The following is a 27,856-nucleotide window of genomic DNA, read 5'->3' on the forward strand; positions in this document are numbered from 1 at the left end:
GGTCTTTCACTTCCCCAGGTCATTTAGGCTGTGATAATACCCCAGCAGGTTAGACTCTGGTTAACTAGTTTTTCCCCGGAGGACGGGCCTCATTAAGAACAGTGCTTTGGTGTATTACAAAATGGTTCCTTTCCCCCTCCTTCTACTGGAAGCCCAAGGACGCATTTTCCCCTGACATTTATTTTGGTAACTTAGTCCCAGTAATTATTGGTGGACTCCCTATGACTGGGTTCCCCTGGGGGTTTTTAACTCTCAGAATTGTCTATGCTGAGCTCCAGCAATTCATCCAATATCAGTTTAGGTTTTCCAATCTCAGCACTGGTTCCTACTGTGGTTCCTGCTCATGTGTCTCTGCTCTGGTAAACATGGCTCCCTGAATTTACCTCCAATCCTAGGGACACTGGTTTGCCCTGTGTCCTCCTCTCTTATGAATCAAAGAAGAAAGTTGTCAATTTTTCAGTCTTTTGAGCTTTTTACTTGTTGTGAGGGTGGAGTGATGTGACTTCTAAGCTCCTTAGATAGGCAACCAGAAACTGGAAGTCCTTCTATGGACACATGCATGATAGCTGCTTTGGGGCTTCAGTCTGCTAAGTTCAACATAGGGGCCCCCTCAGAGACAATTTCCATTGAGTGCCCACCTATTTCTTGGGTTGTATAGACCACATGTGCTTTGCATATTTTATAATTTTTTATTTAAAAATGGACATTTTATGAGATAGATTTTAGCAACCCTGGATTCTGAACTCTCTCTTCCCCAGGATTTGTTATTATTGCTTTTGTTTGTTTAGTGTCTGACTTTGACTCTGTAGTTTATCTCCCCCACAATCACTGATGGGCATTATTTTTTTTTTTTAATTAAAAATTTTTTTTCTACATTTTGAACTTGGCTTCCTAGTTTTCACACTCAGACAGCAGGGTTCAGTGTTGAGCTAAAGCCTGTCTGAAGATTGTCCTTAGCTAGGCTTCTGTTCTTTGCCAGTGGGTCTGTATGTTGGTTAAGAATGCGTTGGAGCAGGGCTGGGGTGAGGGGAGGCTTTTTAGAACTTAAAAACAGTGAATGTAAACATAAAGGAAAATATTAAAATTGATTAGGCTATATAAAAGTTTAATAAATTCTTTGCCCTCAAACAGTATAAACCAAATTTCCAATTACAAGTTAATTGCAAGTTATAATAATACAAGATTATTTTTAATGTGCGAAGAGCTCATTAAGACAAATACATTAAGATTAATAGTTAAATAGGAAATGATGGAAGCAGTATAAAGTGGGAAATACTGATGGCTGTATCTTAATTAGTTCAGGCTGCTGTAACAAAATACCATAGATTGGGTGGGTAAAAAAACTGACATTTTTTCACAGTTCTGGAGGCTAGAAATCTGAGATTATGGTGCTAGAATGGTTGAGTTTTCCATGAAGTTCCTCTTCTTGGTTTACAGAGGGCTGCCCTCTGTCCTGTCCTCACATGGTAGAGAGAGCAAACTCTGGTCTCTTCATCCCCTTATTATGACACTAATTCCATTATCAAGGGGCTCTGCCCCATGACCTAATTACTTTCCAAAGGCCCCACCTCCTAGTACCATTACACTGGGGATTTAGACTTCAACATAGGCATTTTGAAAGGACATAAACATTCAGTCCATACGCTGACAAAATAGTTAAGGTTACCATAAAGAATTTGATAGCAATATTATATGTAACCAGTGAGCAGAGATTTAAAGAAAATCTTCAGTTTTAATAATGCTAGAAATACTAATTTTTATAGGGTTTCTCAAAAGTAATATGGCAGGTGTATATAGAATTCTGAAAATGCTCAAGTGCTTTAATAATTCTACTACTTGAAATCCATCCCAGAGAAATTACCTGAAATGTATTTAAAGGTATTTATGCAAAGGTGTTTTCACAGGATTATTTGTTATAGTAATAAATTTTAAGCAGCCTAAATATATAGTAGTACAAGAATGGTTAAGTAAACAGAGTTATATCTGTTTATAATTTTTAAAAATGCACTTAATATCAAAAGTGTGTTTTCACATTAAATGCAATAAGCAGAATATAAAATTATATAGGCAATGTGATTTAATTATGCAAAAATGTTATAGAAAATAGAACGGAGTGTGCCAGAGAATGGTTTCATTTGAGTGGCAGAATTTTATTGCTTGGTAATGCAAGTGGTAGTGATTTTGGAAGATTATGTTGGCACCAGAGACCACAGGTAGGGGCATTGAGGTGTTGGAGAGTGATAAAGGAAGAAAAAAAAAGCCAAGACAATTTAAATAGTTGATTAGTTTTTGTGGCAGAGCCAGGCATCACTGTTACCTTTATTTTCTAATGTGAAAACTGTTTGAAATCAGTCTGTTTTCAGTGTCTTAGGTCAGTGAATAATCAGGAGTACTTTTGCTTTAGGTGATGGAATGGAGGGGGTTCAGGCTTTGTGTGTAGTGTTTGTGTGCCCTGTCGTGGGCTGGCCTGGTAGAAGCCCCTAACTGTCTGTATAGTCACTTCTTTAGAAAATGAAGTTGATAGTGTTGTCCTTGGCCTTGTAGTAGAGGATTAGCAGTTGGTCTTAAGGTGTCTAGTGAAGTACTTGGCCTTTACGGGGATTTCAGGGTTATTAGGAAGAGTGTTTAAGAGCATTTGAGATTTCAGACACCATCGAGGCCACTATACTATTGTTTGCAAACAGGCATCTCATTTGAGGATTCCCTAGGAGAGCTGTAGTTAAGGGTGATGGGATCATATAATTAAAGGAAACCTGTTTGTGACATGCCTGAGCTTGATGGATTTTGACAACGAAAGAACATTAGCTGCACCTACAGAATGGTGACAGACATCTTAACCTATAGAGATCAGAGAAAGCACTTATATTGTAGAAGCTGGAGGCCCACCCCTAGAAAGTGAAAGGTCGAGTCACCTCTTTTAGGGGATCAGGAGTTTCCTCAGTCATCATTAGAGGATGAAAGTTCTTAAATATGTTGATCTAGTAAGTTCAGGTCCTTCAGACCTTACATGTTCAGTGTGGTTTTATGTTTCAGGTTTTATTGAACACTCACTTTTAGCGAGTGTGTTACATTAGTATTCCTTATCAGAAGAGCAAATAGTTCTCCTTCCATTCATGCCAAATATCATGAAAGGGCAGTGTAGCTTTTGCCTTTGAAACATTGCAAATATGGTATAATAGGTAGCAATCATTAGTTTTAATAAATGTACAGAATAAATGTGCATCTTTCATAAAATGCCTTTGCAAACTTCCATGGACTTTTCCTGTGCTTCAGAGAAGTAGTGCATCTGTCTTTCCCCATTGCTCCTTGGGTTGCCTGGAACCTCTGCATGCTGTGCCAGGAGAATGCCTGAGCCTCTGATCCGACATTGTAGTTTACACCGAGCAGCCTAACCTCAGTCCTAGTTTTGCTGCTTTTACCTTGTCCTTTTGCTTCTCTCCACCTTTACCATGTGACATCTGATGTCTCTGCCTGGGCCTGTGTGTGGATAAGGTCCATTATTGCATGTGCCCTGGGGATTATAGATGACTAAGCAGCTTTGTTTCCTGCGGCTCTCCTAGAGATCTGTTGCCCTCCTTTGTTATATCCCTTCCACATTTCATATCGACAGTGAGGGGCCTGCTGAAGTCTGACAAATTTTGCTCCCATTATTTTTATATAATTTCCTTGTTTTATATATATCAAGATCTGTAGTAACATTTTCAGGTGGTAGCAGAAGCCTGGCACAGAGTAGGAAACTAAACATTTGGTGAATGAATGAAGGAAGACTTGAGTTGTTTAATCGTGGGAAAGACTGTCTTGTAAAATAATTACTTTCTGACTAACGGACTTATGTAAGAAGTAGCGCCAAATAGGATTCCAGGTTGGAAGGCAGTTCTAGGTGGTTTGTAATATTTCTTCCTACCTTAAGTCAGGGAGCTGACACTCTTGAGACTCTGTCACTACCCCATAAAATCCCTTTTGTAAAAGAGACAGACCTGTAGACAGGTACAGTCCCAGGTAGGACATGGCAGAGCCAGGATTTGTGCCCAGGGCTCCCAAGGCTGGTCTTCGCACATCATGGTATGGTCGTGCACATCAGCCTGCTTGCTAAGGCCAGTTTCCTGTGGCGACATATCATTGTGGACCAGTAGCTTTTGCTGTAGCTGCTGTCTAGTAACCCTTTAGTGTTTGGAAGAAATACATCCTAAGACCTTGAGAATCCATAAATTTAGAAATACTATAATAACACCTTTCAAAAGGTACAGTAACATAAATTTAACATGGCCTCTCCAAACTCTTTTTTTGAGAATTATTGTTATTAAGTATTAAGACCATGCAGAGATCAACAAACTACATTAAATCAATAATATCCAGCGGGGATGGGAGTGGGGTTGCTTCTCTGCGTCCTTATGGCTTCCAGATTTGTGGAGTCAGGAGGGGCTGTAGGAATTGCTTCCTCCAGCAGCACTGCCCTTCCTTCCTCTCCTTTCCCTAGAGGTTGATAGGTTATTAATGGCTCAAGTCCTATCTTATAATTTATTTTGAAATTTTAAGTACTAAATACAGTTTAAATAGACTTGGTTGAAAGGAAATGTACAATGATTATTTTTCCTTGTGGTCCACGAGGGGCTGATTAGGTGGGTGGGAGAGGGGTTGGAACAGTCATGCCCTTCTTTAGTTTTTCCTATTGTGCTTTTATGAGCCAGGATTATGTTTTTGAAATTTGGTTTTAGTTTATGATGATATTCTTATATCTTATCTGGATTAAATCCTTAAAAATTAATGTTATTCATTTTTAATATATAAAAAATGACACCTACCAAAATTGGCAATGAAAATTGTAACTCGTAAAATCAGCGATACTAAGCTCTCCTTTAATGGTAATAATAAAATGAGTTTCTGTGTGTCTGCAAGGTAATGAAATCAGTGGTCCTTTGTTTTGCTTTGCTGTGATGGCTGACAGTTCAGGGATTGTTTGTGTGGCTTGCCTGATGTCCTGCTCCTGTGTGGCACCATTGTTTGACTGGACTTGGTTCTCCACGCCTCATGCCTCAGGGAGAGCTCACGCTGGCTGAGCTCAGCCTGGGTTGTTCTTCATGGCTGTGGAGTGAAGGCTGCTCTTTCTGTGAAACTGCACGTATTCTCTAGTACCAGCCTTCGTGTGATGGAGCTTTCTTTGGCAACGGAGCTGTGAGGTCTCATGGGGTCCTGCAGCAGCCAGAGTGTGCAGCAGTCAAGAAAAGGAAGAAAGGTGATGACTGGAGTATGCAAATGTTCTGACAAGCTTAGAGATGAGGGATGTGTGTGGCCTGGCAGAGTGGACAGTCAGTGTCAGCATGACTCAGTTAGCGAAGTCTTGGTCCTGCGTTGGTGGAGAAACTAAGTGTAACTTGTTTGGATGAGAGTGTTACAGAACTTGTCTTTAGCACTTATTTGAAGGTAATGTTTATTATTAGTAGAAATAAGCCAACTTAATTGTCTTAATAAATGTAGCTTTTTGGCAGAGGATCGTTTTTGGTATATTCTTATGGGAAGCTTTTATATCTGCATTTTTAATACTGCCATTGAAGAAACATCATTTTATTCTCCCACTCATCCTTAGTGATGTTTTCTCACAGTTTTCCTTTTATGTCACCTGGGAACTGTTATTTTTGTTTTATTAAATAGGCGTTTAGGTTTTTAAGCATGCTCTAATCATTGTTGCTAATCGTTCCTAATGTTTGTAATTAAGACATGAAATTACATAGTTTAACCTTTGTTTTAACATTGAAAAAGGATTTTTTGTCTTACATTTTTGTGACATTTTATTTTTTTAGTTGAAGGACCCATTATACTTGGCTTATTTACTTCATGTTATTTTTGAAGGATAAGATCTGGTTTAAAGTATAATTCTCTGATGATGCAGTGGCTGGTGTCACACTGTGTTCTCTGTCCACCAGTCCTTTGACATTTGTGTCTAATGAGTATTTCTTCGAAGGAAGACATTGTAATCATAGGATCAGCACTCAGATTCCCCCACAAAGGAATGAACTCTGAAGTGGCCCCTCCTCCCCCGGGCCAATTCCACCCCCCCCCCCCCGCCATCTTCCATGAATAGACCCATTCAAGAGCGAAACCAGTGTACAGTGTCACAGTGAAAGAACCTCTGACTCTCTTCAACTTAGCGTAGTATGTAAGTTATTTAATCAGGTTTGCATTTACTCATGAGTGACTGTACTCCTCAGAGTTCACAGAAAACAATAGAGAGCAGAATAATCACGTTGCGTGTATTAATGCTGTAAGTTTTTAGCTTAATGATTACTTTTTTCTTGAAGATTTAAACATACATTTTGATTATCAAAAATCAAGGGGAGAAAACTGTGTTCGATAGACTTATTCTGTACAGTTTCTTTTGTATGATTAATTTAGTTTTGGAAGATATAGCGCGTTAGTACGTGACGTAGATCCTCAGAAAATGTATGTAATATGATTTTCTGATAAAAGATGATAGTGGCTCTCTAACAGAGTGGGATGAAAAAGATAGTTGAGGACAGGATTTCACTTTTTTTAATCATATCAGGTCTCATAGGATCCCTGACTCCTACCCTTAGTCTGATAGCTGGAGAAGGCAGTGTTGGGTGGTGCTGTGTCAGAGAGATCTAGACTCACATTCTGGCTCCGCTTCTTCACTAGCTGTTTGATTTTAGATAAGTTACTTAATTTCTCTACGCTTTGGTCTTTTCCTTTGTAAAAGGAAAGAGTCTTGTGAGCATTGGAGATACTGTATGTAGAGCACCCTGCTTGGTGTTGGCATTGTGGTAAGCATTGGTAATTAGTCCAAGTACATCCGGGCTCCACCTGCAGACCTTGGTGCCTTCTCGCCTTGCCCTGTGAGGAGCCTTTGCTTCTGGCGATGGAAAGAGGCTCATGTTTTAGTTCAGCTGTTTTGTACTTTATCTTTCAATTTTTAAGAATTGTTAAGTGATTTTGGCTAAATTTATTGCACTGAGATATAGGTTATCGGGAAACATTTTAATTTTGAGGTTGATTTGTAATCACTTTGCTATCTTTAAATAAAATAAAGGTATACTTTGGAGATACTGTGGGTTTGGTTCCAGACCACTGCAATAAAATGAATATTTCAATAAAGTGAGTCATAACCTTTTTCCTAATGGAGGAGAGTCTTGCCTTCAATTTGTAAAAAACATACCATCTGTGAAGCATGGTAAAGTGAAGTGCAATAAAATGAGGTATGCTTGTAGTGGCTGTTTAAAGGTTGTTTTACACTGGTAGACCTTTAAATTTTACACTGGTAGACCTTTAAATGTGTATAGGGTGATACGAGACTATCATATTCTCTGCTGAAGGTTTGTAGTTCCCAGAAATCGATTTAGGTTTGCTAGATGCAATCTAAAAAAATACATGTTTTTAAAAGTTGAATATACTTTACATATGTTAAAATGCATAGATTTTAAGGGTACCATTCAGTGAGCATTGGCAAGTATATATATCTGTGCAACAACTATTCAAATCATGATATAGAACATGTCTATCACCCAGGAATTTATCTCATACCCCTTTCCCCACTGTCACTCCCCCACCCCCCTTGATTTCTGCCATTGTAGATTAGTTTTGCCTGCTCTTGGACTTACTATAAATGAAATATGCAGAATGTGCTTTTTATGAATGGCTTCTTTTACATAACACAGTGTTTAGAGATTCGTCCATGCATCTGTGCTTTTGTGATTATCATTGGTTCCTCCTTTTTATCTAAGTAGACTTGGCATTACTTATCTGATGATGGAATTCTAGCCTTATTCTAGGTATACTTGTGTCAAATGTGCTTGGTAGTAAGATGAAGTCAGTGGTATATCCTTAATAGTTTATTATGTAGGTTTATGAGTTAATCACAGGGAGTGGTGCTATTTAACACATTAGTATTAACATAGAAACAACAGTGTGAATTGAAAAATGGTAGTGAACGTTCCAAAGTTCATAAATCTTAATGTCAAATAATACTTATTCATCATTTATTGTAGGTGCTACAGAATATTTTGGAAACAGAAAATGAATATTCTAAAGAACTTCAGACTGTGCTTTCTACCTATCTACGGCCATTGCAGACCAGTGAGAAGTAAGTTAGCTGATGAATTGTGTTAACTGTAGAATAGTTGTCACCTTAGGCTATTGTCTTGTATTTTCAGAGAATAGAGGGTGAAATGCTGGAACAGAATTCTTTGTACCCGTTTGCCTTAAACATAAGCAAATTTTCGTTTATTAGGTTAAGGCTTTAGTAGGGCATTGGGATGGGAGAGGAAAGGGATATAAGTAAAACTGTTTACATATATTTTTCTTTCCTTGGCTCTAGGTTAAGTTCAGCAAACACTTCATATTTAATGGGAAATCTAGAAGAAATATGTTCTTTCCAGCAAATGCTTGTACAGTCTTTAGAAGAATGCACTAAGTAAGTAAGATGCTAAAATTTATAAAATTCAGATTGGGGTAAGTGGAATTCAAAAGATCAAGTTTAACATAATTTTAGAATTTAAATTTCTAAAGATAGACACGAAGTTATTTTGAATCTTTTGGGTATATCAACTTTTATAGTAAAAGCTGTATTTTAAACTATCTAAATTTTCATGATCTTTGAAGGAGAGATTTACTGACTATTCAGAGAAAGAAAGGCTTTGCATGAGTGGTGATTTTTAATGTATTGGGGGAAGGGGAAAGTAGGGAATGAAGAACCCCTGAAGAAGAGGAGAGGATGGCACGTGAAAGAGCATGGAGGCACCGAAGGCTTGGATCCTTATGTGCCGCCATCAGCTACATGGGGAGGCATTGTGTACACACCCTTGAGGGCCAAGTCTTCCCAGCATCATTTCCGCATGTGTTGTTTCTGGCCATCAGGAAGCTGAGAAACTGTAAAGCACTACATACATAATGTATTATTCTGGTGTATTAGGGAATTGGTTTTTGTCACTTTTCCAAGATATTTTTGGTGGGGATAGGGGAAAGGCATGTTCTGGATGATTGGCCATCAGACTTTTTCCTGTGTGACTATTTTATATTCTTTGCTAGTAACATCAGACATTAAAGGATACTAAGTGCCTGCTAGATATTGGATGACTTAAAATCATAATGCACATGAAAAGTTTTGAGATTTTAGTCTACCAGGTGATATTTGATGTTTATTTACCTGTGGGACTTGATATAAAGGAAGGTGACACATTTTATTTTTCTGTTATCTTTATTTTCGAAGCCACCAGAAAACTTTTTTCTCTTGGATTCTGATTGGCCTCTGGTTTTCCTTTCAGCTTTTTGCATTTATCTTTCTCAATCTTAGAAGTGGTGAGGGGTAGCCTGCCTTCTGTGCTAGTAACTCTTTAAAGTGGTTGTTTGCCTTGCTGAAAATAGATTTGCTTCCTTAACTTTGGCTTCAGAGTTTCATCAAGGCACTTCCTATTGGAAGATGTGGCAGGGAAAGCTGAATGCCAGTGTAACTAAATAATGTCTTTCAAACAGAAATTCACATTATTTTTGCTTTTGTAGCATCTTTGGTTTGCGTAAAGTAACATTACTTGCCCATGAAAAGAGTAGTTTGAGAATCACTTTACTTTTGGTGAATGAAGATCATTTGCCAGCAATTTGGGGTCTTTGCAGGAGTCTAGCCCTATTGTGAACAAATGGAAGTAAATGTTTGCTTCTGCTTTTCCTACTGGCTGTAGATAATGTAGACTAAATAAATTAATATTTATATAGCACATTTTGGAATACTTTTGTGAGCCTCATGTTAGCCCTGTGAAATAGGGCAGATATTACTATCCTCACGGTATAGATTTAAAACTGAAGTTCAGGGTGGTGAAGTAATATGCTTTAAGTCAAATATATAGTTGGGGTTCAGTCCTTTATGTTGTCTGAATTTGGTATGACTTGGATATTTTGGTAAAGTTCCTTGAGGTTATGGTACATGGATAGGACCTGTTGGATTTTCCATGGTCAAATGGAATGTTTAAGACTAGCTTTCCTTATCAGCCATTTCTTTCTTTCTTTTCTTTTCTTCTTTTTTTTTAATCATGAATATTCTGAAAGTTTTCAGAGATTTGTGCAGAATCCAGAGACAGAATTCAGGGTTGCATTCTCTGTCATTCTTGGGTTTCCCCGCTGCTTCCCAGCAGCTCAGGTTGAACAAAACCCCGTGGTTTTCTCTTGGGGTTTAGCTGTCCCACATAACACTGGCCTAAAAGCGAAGAAAACAGGAGGCATGTTCTGTGCCCTTTTCTTCTCCAAATGCCAGCTTTCCTTCATAATCTTCCTACTTCTGATGGCTCTCTGGTGCCTTCAAGTAGTCCATTATATATTTTGTTCAAAGTTTCTTTGTTATCTGCAGGAGAGTCAGTGTGATAGCAGTACTTGGCTGTAACCAGAAATGGAACCTCCTGGATGTATAGAACCCAGTCTTTTTCCTATTTCTCAAATCTGGTTTTCCCCTCAGCCTTGTAGATTCCTTGGAAGCCTGCTTTCTGTAGTAATTGTGCTCACAATTCAAAACAAAACAAACTGTAGGCTCCTTTTAAAAAATACTTATGCAGTTTGCTGCATTAACACTTAAAAAGGTAAGAAAGTCAGGGCACAAAGAAGTTTAGTGACTTTCGCAAGGTCACACAGCTCATGACTGGTGGCCTAAATTGAGAGCCCCCAAGCCTCGTCACCCACATCCTAGCTCCGGTCACTGTAATGAGAAAGACTGACTCTGAGGACCCTTTCCTGGTGAGGATCTGTGATTTACAGTTTACTTCTTAGCAGCATTTTTGCCAGTGGGTTCTCCCCACAGAGGACTATTCTCACCCCTGCCCTCTTACCTAGAGTCAACCCTGCTCTGGTGGAATAGTCCCCCGCCTTCCTTCGGGACTCTGGGCAGGATGAGATGATGAGTGCTCTCCAAGATAATTTTTGAAATGCAGTTCTCCTATTTTAAATGATGGAGTGACCCCAATAATATAACAGTTTACTATAGATGCTATTACATTATGACTTAATGAGACCCCTCTTTGGAATGGTCTGGGAATGGAACTGTGGTTTACAAAATTGTTTCTATGGGAAAATGACTTCTGAGAATCTAAGAATGACTTCGACTTTTTCGAATAAACCCATTTGTAAGTTGGAGGGTTTGCTTGTATTTTTTTATGAAAAGCAGGTTAAACTCTGTGGAAAATAAAATCTCAAAAGTTCTTTTTTATAATGTCCCTGGTACTGTACCAAATTTTGTTCTTATTTATTTTGGTAATGATGTGATGCTCTTCTAATACCCCCTCTTAATACTGAAATATCCCCTAATTCTTTAGTTTTTTGTTAGGTGTAGATGCGATGGTAAAGGCAGACAGACAGCGGAGATAACTGGCTTTACTGCATTTCTCCTTTGACAGGCAGCTCTTGAGATAGCTGGCATGCCTGACTTGCTGCATCCCAGAGTCTAGCCCTGTGCCTGGGACTTTACAGATGTTCTTTTTTTTTGCACTTACAACCGTTGCTTGGGGTGGATGTGACCCACTCCACCACTCCTCACTGAATGTTCTGGGATTTACCCTTTCTTTCTAGCCTCATTTTCCAGGTCCTTTCTTTTTCCCTTTCTCTTCTGCATATGTTTCATGCTGTGTTGGCCCCTGTTGGTGACACTCAGGGCTGACAAGGTATATTTGAGTTTAATCAGGTACAACCCAGTTGTTTTAATGATAATATCTCATGGTTTCCTTGCTGTTGCTTTATGTCCAGCTGTGATACATGGGGCACCTTTAAATTAAAAAGTTTCACACAAGTTTATGAATGATTCTGCCAAGTAGCGGCTGCTATTATTCCCTGGCTATCTGGAAGTGGAGTTTACGGAATGCCACCATCTGTGGAAGACTATAAGGGAAACATACCCATTCTGGAGCAAAAGTTGGACCATTATGGTACTGGTTCATGGGTGCTATTAGAGGGCAAGATAGTATCTTATTCTTTATATTCCCAGGTATTCTGTAATTCTAATATGTAGTAAATATTTAATATATAGATGGTTTTAGATCAAATCAGTAGATCTTAAGAATTTATTTCTCTAGAGATAGGTCTACGTAGCATTGTTTAAACTATTGTTTGTAAAAAGTGGTTGAAACTGCTACTGTGATTTTCAGCTTCTGCTCTGATAGTTAAAAAACTGATTTTTGAGTCAAGTTGATTGAAAGGGTATTGGTGTCACTAACAGATGAAGGCAAGACTAAGAAAAGGTCTTGCCTTCATCTGTTAGTGATGAAGGTAGTAAGTTCAGTTTGAGGTGTTTGTGTGCCTTGGAGTGTGGATATCTGACAGGCAGATAGTTGGCCAGCCCTGGAATCACATAAGGTTGGAGGTGGAGATTTGAGAGTTGTAGCTCCCCACCCCACTCAACCATTTGTGAAGAGGTATAACCCAGGGGTGTTTGCCTCTGTAGTTTTCTCATCTGTAAAAGGGGTTGGTAGTGTATCCTTTTGAGAGTTAAGTAAAGTCAGCAGGTGGTCGTGGTGGCTGAGGGTTTGTTTCTCCATGTGGAAATGCATTCTTCTTGCTTCTTATTCTATTAGAGCCTTTCCCTGTTCGCCATTTGTAATTTACTAATAAATGAAACTAATGCTGATCTCGAAGGTCCATGGGTGAATCACCGAAGGAAAGGTCTGTTTTCTTTCGAATTGAAAGACCATTTCCCCTCTCCATAGTAGTTCTTAGGCATTATTTTCAGTTAGTTTTACTCTCTGCCCTCAGACTTTAGGACATTAAAGGAAATACATAGGATATATGACTTTAGATATTACTATTAGTTATTACTGTCTTTGGGCAAAGTTCTGTAGAGGATGGTGATAAGATTGTACTTTCTCTTGGTTCTTTTTCTTCATCCTATTATTTTTGGAGATAGCTTATAGGCAGTTGGCTAGCCATGGAATCAAGTTGGAACTAGAAAACATTTTAGTGGATTTAATGACCTAGCTAATTGTTATGATAATTCAGTTCCTTATTCTGAATTTTATTTTTTAATGTGGATGTTTAAATTTTTTTCTAAAACAGCTGGAGGGAAAACAGCTTATTTTTAACCTCCAGCTAGTTAAGACCATCATTGCCTATATTTGGAGTGGTAGGAAGCAGCAAAATGTATTTTAAATCTTATAAGATAATCAGTTACTTAGAAGGAGGCTGTATATATGTCATAAACTAAAAAGTCAGGAGAGTCTCACTTGCAATGGTAAAGAAAATGAAAAAGTACTTAGGAAAGAAATGTTTGGGTGACCAAGGAAACATCATAAATGGTAATTTGGGGAAGTAGAGTGATTGGAATTGTAGGGATTTTATGTTTTTAGCCACCTTTTTTCCTTTTCTCACTTGGTTGCTTCTGGCCTGTTTTACCTGCCTCAGACCCTCACGACTCTGTCCTGCGCCTTCTCTTCTCACTTTTTGTGGCGTAATTGCCACCATCGTGGTGTCAAAGCCAAGTCTTGGCTCTTGCCTCTTAAATCAGACTCCAGATCTGATCTCTCTTTTGACTGTGTTTCCTGTAGTCTGCTTGATATATTCATGCTAATCTCCTTGGAGCTCTTCAGCTCAGCTCAGCAGGAATCCATATTACTGTCTCTGCCTTTCTTCACCCTGAGACGACTTCTTTTTCCTTTGTCCTTATCTAGGTTAAAGACTTAATTGCCCACCTTCTGTTCTTTCTAGAAAACCTGGACACCTTTCTGAGGCTTCCTCTCTTGGCTCTGCTCCTGCCCTGCCCTTACCGCTCATAACTGCCCTGGCTCAGTCACCTCGTCCTTTGTGCATCCTTGCATGAACGTCCTAACCATGCTCTGGCCTTCAGTTGGCCCCCTGTGCATCTGTCTCTCTACCATGGTGCCCAGGCTCTTTCTGAAATGTGCCTTGTTGTTCAACAGTCTGCTCAGAAGCCATACGTGCCACTCATTTGTTTACAGCAGTATTTTACAAACCTTTTTTTGAGGTGCTTGAATGGGGACATCTTGTAGGGGGAAAAAAAAGCTGATTTAGAAGATCCAGTCCAGAGTTTTAATATCTATGGTAGTCCCTCTCCTGATGGACTCCTGTCTGTCCTGTGGCATCAGACTTGTCTCTTGCCCCTTCCCCTCCTCATGCTTTAGTTCAGAAAGAAAGGCTCTCTCTCTCCTCCCTGGGGGGCTGAGAAGTGTGGTTTCCCACCCAGCTTTCCCTGCCTTTCCCTTCCTGTGGATTCACTTCTGTTTCTCCTCTTGTTAAATCCTGCTTGTTCTTTCAGACCCAGTGAACACATAGCACTTCTTTTCACAGCCTTCTGCTCTTCCCTTGCATTTGCTCACATATATGTTTGGGCTTTATTTTGGTTGCAAACTCCTTTTCCATTGTATTATAGCTATCAGGAGACTGAGTTCCCATTACTTACCCTATACATGATAGGAATTCAGCTTATTGATGAAAATATTTCATTTAGTATATAAGTTTAATGTAATCATCATATGAGTTAAATAAACATTGTGTAGTGATTTTTTCAAAAGTTAATTATAAAGTTTATCTTAAGATTTACATAAATTTTTATAGATAACTGTTTAGACCATTACTATAACATTTTCATGATAAAATATTTAGATTATTACCAATATAGATTTAAACTGCAGGATGAAGTTTATTTTGTTTGAAAGCTGTCTTTTTAAACTATCCAAATAATAGCAAGCCTGGGTGATTTAAAGATAATATTTAACTTTGGAGAACAGACTTGGTTAGATCCAGAGCACTTTTCTGACTCTGCCTGGGTCATCCTTATTAAGAAGCAGAGCATAAGACTGGAGCTTATTTGGGGATGATTTGGGGTTAATGTGCACATCTGTGGAAGCAGCCCTGACCCATATAATTCAGGTCATTGGAGTTCACTTCTTGTGTGTCAGTGGAGGGAGTAGTGGCTCGAGTCTGCACAGTGAACTCTGCATCACAGACTGACCCCCTCTGCCCTAGGCTGCCATTGTTGGCATTGGCTCCCCAGGAGGCTGCAAGTGGAAGTGGCTGGCATTAGCAGCCCTATGTACCATTCGTTCCTTTGCACTTGGCTCAACACCATGTTAGGTGCCCTGCCTACATGTTATCATACTCTGAAAAATAACCTCCAGAAGCACAAGAGAACCAAAATGAAAATCCACTGTTTTAACTCTTAAATCATATTCTTGCATTGATCTTTGTAAGTTTTGCTTGTCTTGTTAATTTGTGATTTAGATGATGATATGTGTGAAATGTGTCGACACATGACCTGGGGCTCTAGTCTTAGGATGACTCATGTAACTTTTCTGAGCTCTGCTGGTGCCATCTAGTGAGTATGTATTATGAGGGCTTTATAAAATGTAAAGCCATTTATATGGTGGTAGCACATATAGTGAATTCTTAAAAAATTGGGTTTGAGAGAGGTAATAAAACTCTCTAAGGCCAGGCTCAGCCAAAAAAAAAAAGAGAGAGACAAAACCTTGTATAATGAAGTAATTGTCCACGTATAAGCCATACTAACATTTAACTTAATTTTAATCTGTGGATGAAATATAAGAAATGAAAATCCATTGATCTAGATTTTAGGTACATTGATCTAGATTTTAGGTAAACGCATTAGGGGCTGTGGTACTGGACCAGGTGGGAAATGAAGTCATAACATAGTACATGGCACAACATGGAGCAATATTTATGCAGCCCTAATAATCATTTACATGTGCATATCTCATTTACTTGTGTTCTTTTCTTGTTTATAAAATTTTGACATTCCATCATTACAGTTAACGTTCAATTCCCTCAGGCATTCGGGTTTCCCTGCTGGAGCTCTCATCCTAGAAGCCAGGCTCCTACTATTTCACTGTGTCCCTGAGTATTAACATTACCTGCTCAAATGTCAGTGTGTAATATTCTTAAAATAGATGTGTCTTAGATGTCTGGATTCTGATAGAAAGCAGGTAATCAGACGTGTCTTTGAGTGCAGCATCTTTGTTGCATGTGATGACTGATCTTTGGGTGACTTAGAAAGGGTGCTGGCCTTCGCTCATTCTCTAGAGGGTGTGTGCTCTCCTCTTTGGGCTGGCAGCAGTTTATATCATAATTATGGCATCATTGGCTGTCTTATATTCTGTTTATTACCTATACTATTATATAAACTTTATATTCTTGTTTCATATTCCCCAAGAAGATTACAGTAACTTTTAAGGCAGAAGATTTCTTACTCTTTTTAATTGTTCCCAGTGTCTGAATAAATAGTTTAAGTTAATTTGTTGAGTCAGTGACTGTCTTGCAGGTAGAACTGTGGCTAATCCTTGAAGGCTATTAAAAAACCCACGTAGGAGTTCATACTTGGAAGAGTCTGCCAGCAGTGCAGGTGCTAGCTTAATTTGACTTCAGATAAGGATAAATTAACTAAATAGTAAAATCCCTGATAAGGAGCACACGCCTGTTCCAGGATAGGTGGTTACCGCATTATGTAAATGTTGAGCCATATTCTATGCCAGAATTACTATGCCTTTTCCTTCTTTTTATTAGTCTTTTCCTCATGATAACAATGATGGTAATTGTCTTCATTTTTTGTTTGCTTGCTTTTTTCTCTATACCTGTCACTAATTTGTTCCTGATTGATGTTCATTTCCTTCAGTACATTCACATATACAAGGGTACTTATTAATGTTCTAGGAAAAGTCACTGGATCTTTCCCGTTTTCACCTCTAGCCCTGCTGCATGGTCTCGGGGTGTCACTTGACTGTTATCCTGCTGCAGTTCACTTCCTCAGTGTTGACTGCTGGTGTCTTCCTCTCTGTGGCTATAGTCCCTCATTTCCTAGGTACGTCCTGAGGAAAGAGGGCATGGAAGGCAGTTAATCCATGTTTATACTTAATTATGACTCAGATGGAGACAGAATTGTAGGAAATTGTTTTCATCCATTGTTTCAAGGTTCAGTGTTGTCGAAAAGTCCCAGGCCATTCTTATTCCTGATTCTTCTTTAAAACTTGTGTTTCCTCCTCAAAACCTTTAGTGATTTATTTCTAGGACTCTGAACATTGACTCTGATGTGTTTGGTTTGGGTCTGTTTGCATCCCTCAGACTGGTACTTTGGGCTTTTTCTCTTTGAAGACTCATGTCTTTTAGTCTAAGTTTTGTGATCATTTCTTTGATTTACTTCTGTTTATTTTATTTTCCACATCTGATTACTTTGATCTTGATGTGGAACTGCTTGTCTTGGTCTTCAAATCTTCACTTTCTTTCCCATTAATCTGGGAGATACCGGAACTTCGTTTTCCATATTTCCTATTAACTTTTTCAATTGTGCTGTCACTTTCAGACCCAGTGAACACATAGCACTTCTTTTCACAGCCTTCTGCTCTTCCCTTGCATTTGCTCACATATATGTTTGGGCTTTATTTTGGTTGCAAACTCCTTTTCCATTGTATTATAGATATCAGGAGACTGAGTTCCCATTACTTACCCTATACATGATAGGAATTCAGCTTATTGATGAAAATATTTCATTTAGTATATAAGTTTAATGTAATCATCATATGAGTTAAATAAACATTGTGTAGTGATTTTTTCAAAAGTTAATTATAAAGTTTATCTTAAGATTTACATAAATTTTTATAGATAACTGTTTAGACCATTACTATAACATTTTCACGATAAAATATTTAGATTATTACCAATATAGATTTAAACTGCAGGATGAAGTTTATTTTGTTTGAAAGCTGTCTTTTTAAACTATCCAAATAATAGCAAGCCTGGGTGATTTAAAGATAATATTTAACTTTGGAGAACAGACTTGGTTAGATCCAGAGCACTTTTCTGACTCTGCCTGGGTCATCCTTATTAAGAAGCAGAGCATAAGACTGGAGCTTATTTGGGGATGATTTGGGGTTAATGTGCACATCTGTGGAAGCAGCCCTGACCCATATAATTCAGGTCATTGGAGTTCACTTCTTGTGTGTCAGTGGAGGGAGTAGTGGCTCGAGTCTGCACAGTGAACTCTGCATCACAGACTGACCCCCTCTGCCCTAGGCTGCCATTGTTGGCATTGGCTCCCCAGGAGGCTGCAAGTGGAAGTGGCTGGCATTAGCAGCCCTATGTACCATTCGTTCCTTTGCACTTGGCTCAACACCATGTTAGGTGCCCTGCCTACATGTTATCATACTCTGAAAAATAACCTCCAGAAGCACAAGAGAACCAAAATGAAAATCCACTGTTTTAACTCTTAAATCATATTCTTGCATTGATCTTTGTAAGTTTTGCTTGTCTTGTTAATTTGTGATTTAGATGATGATATGTGTGAAATGTGTCGACACATGACCTGGGGCTCTAGTCTTAGGATGACTCATGTAACTTTTCTGAGCTCTGCTGGTGCCATCTAGTGAGTATGTATTATGAGGGCTTTATAAAATGTAAAGCCATTTATATGGTGGTAGCACATATAGTGAATTCTTAAAAAATTGGGTTTGAGAGAGGTAATAAAACTCTCTAAGGCCAGGCTCAGCCAAAAAAAAAAGAGAGAGACAAAACCTTGTATAATGAAGTAATTGTCCACGTATAAGCCATACTAACATTTAACTTAATTTTAATCTGTGGATGAAATATAAGAAATGAAAATCCATTGATCTAGATTTTAGGTACATTGATCTAGATTTTAGGTAAACGCATTAGGGGCTGTGGTACTGGACCAGGTGGGAAATGAAGTCATAACATAGTACATGGCACAACATGGAGCAATATTTATGCAGCCCTAATAATCATTTACATGTGCATATCTCATTTACTTGTGTTCTTTTCTTGTTTATAAAATTTTGACATTCCATCATTACAGTTAACGTTCAATTCCCTCAGGCATTCGGGTTTCCCTGCTGGAGCTCTCATCCTAGAAGCCAGGCTCCTACTATTTCACTGTGTCCCTGAGTATTAACATTACCTGCTCAAATGTCAGTGTGTAATATTCTTAAAATAGATGTGTCTTAGATGTCTGGATTCTGATAGAAAGCAGGTAATCAGACGTGTCTTTGAGTGCAGCATCTTTGTTGCATGTGATGACTGATCTTTGGGTGACTTAGAAAGGGTGCTGGCCTTCGCTCATTCTCTAGAGGGTGTGTGCTCTCCTCTTTGGGCTGGCAGCAGTTTATATCATAATTATGGCATCATTGGCTGTCTTATATTCTGTTTATTACCTATACTATTATATAAACTTTATATTCTTGTTTCATATTCCCCAAGAAGATTACAGTAACTTTTAAGGCAGAAGATTTCTTACTCTTTTTAATTGTTCCCAGTGTCTGAATAAATAGTTTAAGTTAATTTGTTGAGTCAGTGACTGTCTTGCAGGTAGAACTGTGGCTAATCCTTGAAGGCTATTAAAAAACCCACGTAGGAGTTCATACTTGGAAGAGTCTGCCAGCAGTGCAGGTGCTAGCTTAATTTGACTTCAGATAAGGATAAATTAACTAAATAATAAAATCCCTGATAAGGAGCACACGCCTGTTCCAGGATAGGTGGTTATCGCATTATGTAAATGTTGAGCCATATTCTGTGCCAGAATTACTATGCCTTTTCCTTCTTTTTATTAGTCTTTTCCTCATGATAACAATGATGGTAATTGTCTTCATTTTTTGTTTGCTTGCTTTTTTCTCTATACCTGTCACTAATTTGTTCCTGATTGATGTTCATTTCCTTCAGTACATTCACATATACAAGGGTACTTATTAATGTTCTAGGAAAAGTCACTGGATCTTTCCCGTTTTCACCTCTAGCCCTGCTGCATGGTCTCGGGGTGTCACTTGACTGTTATCCTGCTGCAGTTCACTTCCTCAGTGTTGACTGCTGGTGTCTTCCTCTCTGTGGCTATAGTCCCTCATTTCCTAGGTACGTCCTGAGGAAAGAGGGCATGGAAGGCAGTTAATCCATGTTTATACTTAATTATGACTCAGATGGAGACAGAATTGTAGGAAATTGTTTTCATCCATTGTTTCAAGGTTCAGTGTTGTCGAAAAGTCCCAGGCCATTCTTATTCCTGATTCTTCTTTAAAACTTGTGTTTCCTCCTCAAAACCTTTAGTGATTTATTTCTAGGACTCTGAACATTGACTCTGATGTGTTTGGTTTGGGTCTGTTTGCATCCCTCAGACTGGTACTTTGGGCTTTTTCTCTTTGAAGACTCATGTCTTTTAGTCTAAGTTTTGTGATCATTTCTTTGATTTACTTCTGTTTATTTTATTTTCCACATCTGATTACTTTGATCTTGATGTGGAACTGCTTGTCTTGGTCTTCAAATCTTCACTTTCTTTCCCATTAATCTGGGAGATACCGGAACTTCGTTTTCCATATTTCCTATTAACTTTTTCAATTGTGCTGTCATTTTATTTTCAAACTTTTTTTGTCCTGAATGTTATTATTTTAAAAGCATCCTTTTTTCCTAAATGTGGTATCTTCTGTTTTTTTCTCTCAGGATTAAGTACAATTCTTCTGAATATTCTTCTGCTCCCTCAAGAGTAAATATTATATTTTCCTCCTTCATATCTCCCCACCTTTTGTCCTCTGTCATTCTTGTTAGATTTTTTTTCCCCAAAAAAGTGTTTTGGTGATCCTTCTGTGTCATCTTATAATTAAAATTGGTGCACTAAAACACTGGAGCTAACCGTGGGTTGAAACTTGTCTGTTGTTGTTTTATAGGGGAACCCCTGGTGTTACTATTTTTTGGTCATTTTTCCTCTGGGTCAGATTCCTTAGGGAGAAGAGAAAGCTCTTCTGATTTCCTGCCTTGAAGGATATAATCCTTCCTGTCAGTGCTCTGGGGTTCTGGTGGGCAAAAGATACTTGGGGTACAGGGGATGTTGGTCATTGTCCTTCCATGCCCCGTTTTCAGTGCAAGAACCCTTGCTCCCACTCACACTGCTGGTACCCCCACAAGGCACCTTCCATCCACAGGGATGAATGTCTTGCTGCCTTCACCCACCCATGTTTGTGGCCCCATTGCCCAGTTGTCTGATTGCTGGGAGCTCAGCTATGGTCTTGGAGTTGGATTTGCCTGCCCAATCACGACTGCTCATCATCTGCTTTTCTGTTTCCACAGTTGGTTCTGATCCTCTTTTTCTATTTGTTGTTTGAGTTTTGTGAGTTTATGCTTTTTAAAGCATCATGGTAACTGTCACAATAGTGTGGATTTGGTAAGGAGAGCAGTCAGTAGATGTGCTCAGTGTCCAATCTTTACCTGAAGGGAAAGATGACTTTTGTATTTTTTTGTGTGCCTTTCTTGATGCTACCTTGGTAGAAAAGCCTTACTAACCAAATAGCCTCATTTTATAATTCTTGTTTTATGCAAAACATAAAACAAGAATTTAAGATTTCATGACATCTGTTTTTCTCACTGCCCAAAGAGACCTGGACTTGTGGGTTTGTAGTTCTTTGTGCAGGTCTTGGCATTTGGATGCTGGATAAAAAGATGGGGTTTAGTTCACTGCATTATAGCAGAGTGGCTTTCAAGGTAGGTATTTTCTCTTTGCTACATGCATGGTGTAAGCAGACATATTCTGGGATTCGTTTTCATAGAGGTGGGTGGTACACAAGGAGATCTTTCTTACTCAAAGCATTCTCTGTTCATTACTTAGCAATTTTCCTTCTGTCTGTAAAATTTAGGATTATTTCCCTTGTGTTGCATGTCTCCAGGTTGCCTGAAGCTCAGCAGAGAGTTGGAGGCTGCTTTTTAAATCTGATGCCACAAATGAAAACTTTGTACCTTGCGTATTGTGCCAATCACCCATCTGCAGTGAATGTTCTCACGGAGCACAGGTGCGTTCACTTAGACATCTTACCTGAAAGGAAAAGACTTCTTGGGGTACCCTCCAAAACAATGCTAATATTCACTTGATTTTTCAACAATGAAAATTTTACTTTAATTACCCCTCAAAATTAGTGCTTGAGAAATACTGGTAAGAATTCTTTGAAATGCTAATTAGTGTTTTTTGTAATTAAAAAGAATGTTTTTATTGAAGGCCCCCTTCCCCACTTCAACCTAGAGCCTTTTGGACAGTGGGTTGGAAGAGCTGGTGAGTATTCTGGAATGTAGCTGCAAGCTAAATCTGGGCTATGGGAATCACATTTCTTTCAGATCATAAAACTGGAAGTACCTGAGACCGAATTAGATTTGCTGTAAGAGAAAGTGTTCCATTTAAAATTAGGATTGGGTTTTATAGGTAGAACATTAGCTTTATAGATGTTGGAGACCATTAGTTTTAGCTTTTCAACCTGAAACAAAATTAAAACAAGTGAAATAGAATGTACAGATTTTCTGCTAGTTTGTTAAGACAAGGCCATGTTCGCTTCCTGAGAATTGGAAGAAGATTGAGAAATGTTGTAGTCACTGGTAGGCATTACAGAGCACAGAGGCTCTGTTTCTGCTTCTGCTTCTAAAAGTGGCACACATTTTTATTAATGAGCGTTTTAGAAAAATGTTTATGGTTTCTTCTGAAAACAGTTGAAAAAAAATTTTAAACCATAAATGGAAAAATAATTTTAGTAGCATCAAGATAAAGGCCGCTGTGCTTCTAACTTAAGGCTTAACTTTAACTCTTAACTAAATATTTCAACTCAAAACTTAGATACTTTTTTGGTAAGCAAGCATTGCTGAGCTGTTTAGATATTGAGTTGAGGTTCAGGTGTAGTGTCCCTGTGTGGCTGGATTGTGTGGAAGTGGTGGCAGGGCCTCTGGATCAGTCTGACCTGGTTTGAGCCCCTGCTGCTGGCTTTCAAGCTGGTGGGCCTGGGTCACCTCACTTCTCTGAAATTGTCTGTTTCATAGGGTTATTGTAAGCATTAGGAAAATGTGCGTAAACTGATCAGAACTGAGTGAACACGGTAAATGCTTATCACTTTGTTGCCTTGTCTTTTGTCCAGTAAATAAATAAAGACCCTGGGCATTTACTGTTTTCTCTGTGCACTTAAACACTAAGGGATTAAAATTCTAATGTCTATTTATATTAACGTTTTCCAGTCCAAAAACCAAGCAGTAGTATTTGACATGGTGATGAAAAGAAGTGAGATTAGGATTTACAGTGTCCAACAGAAACAAAAAAAACCTGAACGACATCCCCCTGCCCCTCTCCCCCACCTTTCTGGGAGGGTGGGCTGTGTTAGCATGCATGTTCCTAATCCCATGAAGCATGTATTCAGTTACGCTTTCTGCTGTCTACTCCTGGAGATTACAAATTAAATGAAATTTCCAGAAAAGTGCAATGCAAGGGTTAAATTTGTTTCTGAAAAAATTATAAGGAATTATTGATGCAGGGATGAAGGAGATAAACAGAAAGCAAATAGAATGTTAGGGTAAAATCGTAAATCTTTTCTTTACTCTCCCTTCCTTCTCCTTTTTTGGTTGGGGATTGATCCTCTATGATTGGGTTAGAAGTATGGAGACGGGGTGAACAATTTTAGAGAAAGATTCTAACTAAATATTTTTCCCATGTAAGAGAGGATCTGTCCTGAAGATGACATTTAAAGCAATTCAGACTGTTAGTTTCCTAAAATAAGACTTTCAAGGGAAATGCTTGCAAGTATGTGCTGTTTATCCTCTCTCCTGTACTATTATATTACTTTAATGACTGTGTCGTAGCCGAAATGTAAGTGTAGCATTTCCCCAAAATAACAAGGAAAGAATATGGGTACGTGTTTGGGGAAACAGCCTCCTCCATGTGGCGTGTCCCAGAGTTGGGAGGTGGGTGGACTGAGGTCGTGCTCTGGGAGTGTGAGCCTCAAGACAGAACGCTCCAAGATGTGCTGCCTGTGTGCCCTGCTGAGATCTCTGAGCAGTGAGAGTCCCTACTCTGTCCACAAGTCAGACCCCATTTCTGAAGCGTAAGTCCATGAATTGAGATGAGGATTGCAGTTGGCTGGTAGCTTCTGTCAGTGTTCACCACTTTTGATTCTGGGATCTTAAACCTGTAACGTCTTTCCTGCTTCCTTATATTTGTTGAAGTCTTAAAGCTGCTGCACTTATGGGTAGATTGATCTGTTTATGTTTGAATATACTTTTTAAGGATTAATTTAAGAGGAGCGTTTTGAAATTTTAAAGTCTTATTTGCAATCTTGCATTGTGTTAGTTTAAATTCGGAGTGTGAATCTTGTGAATGCATTTACAGAACCACCAGTTCTAGAGTTACGTACCTTTTGCTTTATTATAGGATAGTAGACATCATGTGTTCACAGCTGCCTATTTTGAATGAATTATGGGTTTCATAATTTAGTCTGTAAAATGAGTTTTGTTTTTTTCCCCCCAGCACTTTGTTACTTTTTTTTTGCTAGGCTACATGATAGTCCCTTTATGTGTGTTCTTTTTGTTTGTGTCTTGCAGCCCACAGTCATTTCAGTAAATACAGAGGCGATACACTGTGTAAGATTGCTAGAATCAGTAGAAATTAAGCTGAAAGAGCCATTATTTTATCAAAGTAGCTGTAACTGGTGGTTTTGTTTTATTATGGTACTAAATATTAAGACCTAAAAATTGAAAAATTGCAAGTGGGGTGATGAAAATTATTTGCCTAGTTTTGTTAATTTTCCTCTGTCATAACTATAGTTATGAAATTTCAGATATAATCCTGAAATATCAAAAATGACCTGAATAAATTTTTCTTATGGTAGAAGGGCCCTGCAGGGATTATATTTAAAGGAGTTAATCTGTAAGTATCATTAAAAAATTTCATTTTTATGGGACTGTGCTTGATCAGTTGCTCAACATAGAGAAATGCTGGTAAAATATAAATTGCTCCTTCTTAAATCTTAATATCATTTACTCTCCTCATGCTTTAGAGGTTGACAGTAATTTGAAGAGAAGAGCATTTCTGAGTGAGGATTTATGAGGAGTGTGGGAGGGCATGGTGAGTGTGAAAGGCAAAACAGTATAATGTGGTTGGAGGAGCCAGACCAGTCATCGCATGTCTACCCAGACTCTGGGGCCCCACTTGGGTTCAGCCATCCTGCTAGCAATGAGAGTGGAGGCAGGGGCCTTCACTGGGCATCTCATCCGTAAACGTGCATAATTAATACCTGTGTCACAGGCTCAGGGTGATATCTCTGAGAATCATTGTACAGAAGCACCTGCTTTGATGCCCAGCACAGATTGCTTGTCCACTAGCATTGCTCTCATCTCTCCATCCTCCTTCCTGACTGTTCTCTTGTCTGAAGCTCTCATTTCTGCCCAAGCTGAGCAGAGGAGAGTGGCTGGAGGGAAGTGGGAGAGAAGGCAGGCGGCGAGAATCAGTCTTGGAGTACTCCTCACTTACCCATCCATCTCTTGTGTGAAGAAGTCTATGCTGAGGAAGGGAAAAGGCAAAATAATAAAATGCGTAACTATGCAAACTCAAGGATACTGCTTGTGGCTTTGAAATCTCCACAACTCCTGGGATAAACATTAGACCAATCCATAGCAAGATCCTGAAATATCACTATTTCTGGTTACAGTAATCCCAGCTCTGTGATTTTCTTGAGAAAGCACAAAGTTATATATCCAGAGATGCTGAAATGTTTGTTTCTTATTAAAGCACACACACACACACCCCTAGAAGTAGTTTGACAGCTTCTGTAGTAACATATTTTAAATTGCATCACCATGATGGCTGTCTTATAGGAAGAAAGTCATTATGAAGCCTTATTTCTTATAGAAATGAGAAAATTTATTATGTGCTAAGTTTTTATAACTAGGGTTATGTGAATTTTCTTTTTTGTAATTTGCATTGATTTCGATATCTTCTAAATGTTTATTTAAAAGATTGATTTAAAAAAATACGTATGTATAGGTAGGTAGATAGGTACTCTTAACATTATTACTATGTTTTTTACATTATTACTATGTATACACTCCGATTTTAAATGCAGTGCACCTTGCTTAACCAGGCCACCTGAGTTTAGGTAGAAGTAGTCTTCTGAAGAGATCTTATATGCTTAAGAAATATAAGGCTGACTTCCTCATGATTTGTTAATTTTCAACCTGATTTATGAAACCTGATATTTCTAAATTGTTGTAGTTAAGTATGGTGATCTACCCTTTTGATGCATTAACAGAATCAATGTGAAATCAGTTGAGGATGGGATGAGAGGTGGAGAGTGCAAACACCAACTCTTGTTCTCATACCTCCCCACATGAAGTCGTTTTAGGTTGAACTGTAGGAAACTGTCACGTTCACCACTTTTGAGCTAGTAGTTTCAAGTGGCTTAGCCTAAATATTGTGTATATTTTTTTTTACCAGGACCCCTTAGTGTGGCTGGTATTTCGAAGAAGCTTGGGCAGGGGCCAAGGATAGCTGGATGAGGGGCGGAGGGAGAGATGGAGGAGGTGAGACAGTGGCTGAGTCCCTGAGGTCAGATTCAGATAACCTGCACTTAGGACAGATGTATTCAGTTATTCCGTATTTTCATCTTTTATGACTTCATTTATAGTGCTCTTCCCAGTAGGTGGCTTGAGGACTCACATGTCACCTTGCTCATCCAGGTGGGTGACTTGAGCTGCTGCCTTCTTTTCTCCCCTCAATTACTGATGTCTGGAATGACACATGGAGCATCAGTGAGGAACACAGACCCAGGTCCTCAAATGGACCCCAAACATCAGTGGAGACACAGAACTGCCAGAGTTTCAGTCACTGATGAGAGTCATAAATGTGTCAGTGACAGAGGTTGACTCTCATTGCTGCTGCAGTGGAACTCTCAGGGCTAAAACAGTATGCATGAATAGTAGAGGTGATGGTGAAAGAGGAGTAGTAAAATATTAGCTTTTCTTTAAGCTTCTTTAATTTGTGAATATATGCTAAGTCTCTTCAACTATAAGCTTAGATAACTTTCATGAGAATTAAGTGAAATGGTGATGTGAAAATGCTTTCGAAATTCTAAAGTGAGTATTGATTATTTTATTGTACTACATTGTGCACTTGGAAAGTTGGGAAACATCACTTGTTTCTCCCATAGAATGGTTTAGGGCAGTGGTCCCCAACCTTTTTGGCACCAGGGACTAGTGCTCCTATGAGACCTCTAATGCCTTATGATCTGAGAGGTGGAGCTGAGGTGATGATACTAGCTCTGGGAAGCAGCTGCAAATACAGATGAAGTTTTGCTCGCCCGCTGCTCACCTCCTGCTGTGCGGCCTTGTTCCTAACAGGCCATGGACTGATACTGGAGATTGGTTGGGGACCCCTGGTTTAGGGTGTAGTCTACGTTCAAGGGTGTTTGGTGGATTATTAGGCATCTAGAGTGTTAATGCCATGATTCAGTTTATTGTAGGTTTAAAGGATCTTTTCCTTTTTAGATTTTTTTACCATCTTGAAGTTTCCAGATAATTGAAATCTATTAGAGCTCTAAGAATGTATATTTACATTTGAACACTGGTATGTGGAATTCACTTGCTGAAATGACCTTTCATGAGTGGGATTGCATAGGAAACAACTGTATACTAGATTATGCATAATTGTTTTTGCTCATAACGAGAGAAATAACTTGAACCTTCTGGGGGTTCCTCCTTGGGTATTTTAAAATAACCAGTAAGTATTTGGTTAGAAAAGCTGTAGCCTTCAAAATATTAAAGATACCCTGCTATATTTTATAAGCCTAGTGATTGCCAGTAGGGATAAGAGAGTTGTCATTCTGAACTCTTAACAGTGCATCATTTTTCATTGCTCGTTGCTCAGTGAGGAGTTGGGAGAGTTCATGGAGATAAAAGGTGCCAACAGCCCGGGGATTCTCGTGTTGACAACTGGCCTCAGCAAACCATTCATGCGACTGGATAAGTACCCTACGCTGTTGAAGGAGCTCGAGAGACATATGGAGGTACTGCTTGTCACATGTTTGTCACTTGGAATCCATCAGCCATTGTCAAAGAAATTATTATT

At 38.8% G+C, this 27,856-nt stretch overlaps 1 protein-coding gene across 3 annotated transcripts in view; it reads left to right on the plus strand.

The window, feature by feature from the left end:
• ARHGEF7 (Rho guanine nucleotide exchange factor 7) overlaps positions 1-27,856 on the plus strand; it is a 135,192-nt gene that overhangs the window by 73,772 nt on the left and 33,564 nt on the right. For all 3 annotated transcript variants that reach the window (XM_011373940.2, XM_011373943.2, XM_011373944.2), the window contains exons 7-10: positions 8,001-8,095; positions 8,330-8,425; positions 21,657-21,779; positions 27,656-27,794. In XM_011373940.2, the coding sequence (XP_011372242.1) occupies positions 8,001-8,095; positions 8,330-8,425; positions 21,657-21,779; positions 27,656-27,794 (453 nt within the window). The remainder of the gene's footprint in view (positions 1-8,000; positions 8,096-8,329; positions 8,426-21,656; positions 21,780-27,655; positions 27,795-27,856) is intronic.

The sequence above is a fragment of the Pteropus vampyrus genome, unplaced genomic scaffold, assembly GCF_000151845.1.
Source record: "Pteropus vampyrus isolate Shadow unplaced genomic scaffold, Pvam_2.0 Scaffold236, whole genome shotgun sequence".
NCBI lineage: Eukaryota > Metazoa > Chordata > Mammalia > Chiroptera > Pteropodidae > Pteropus > Pteropus vampyrus.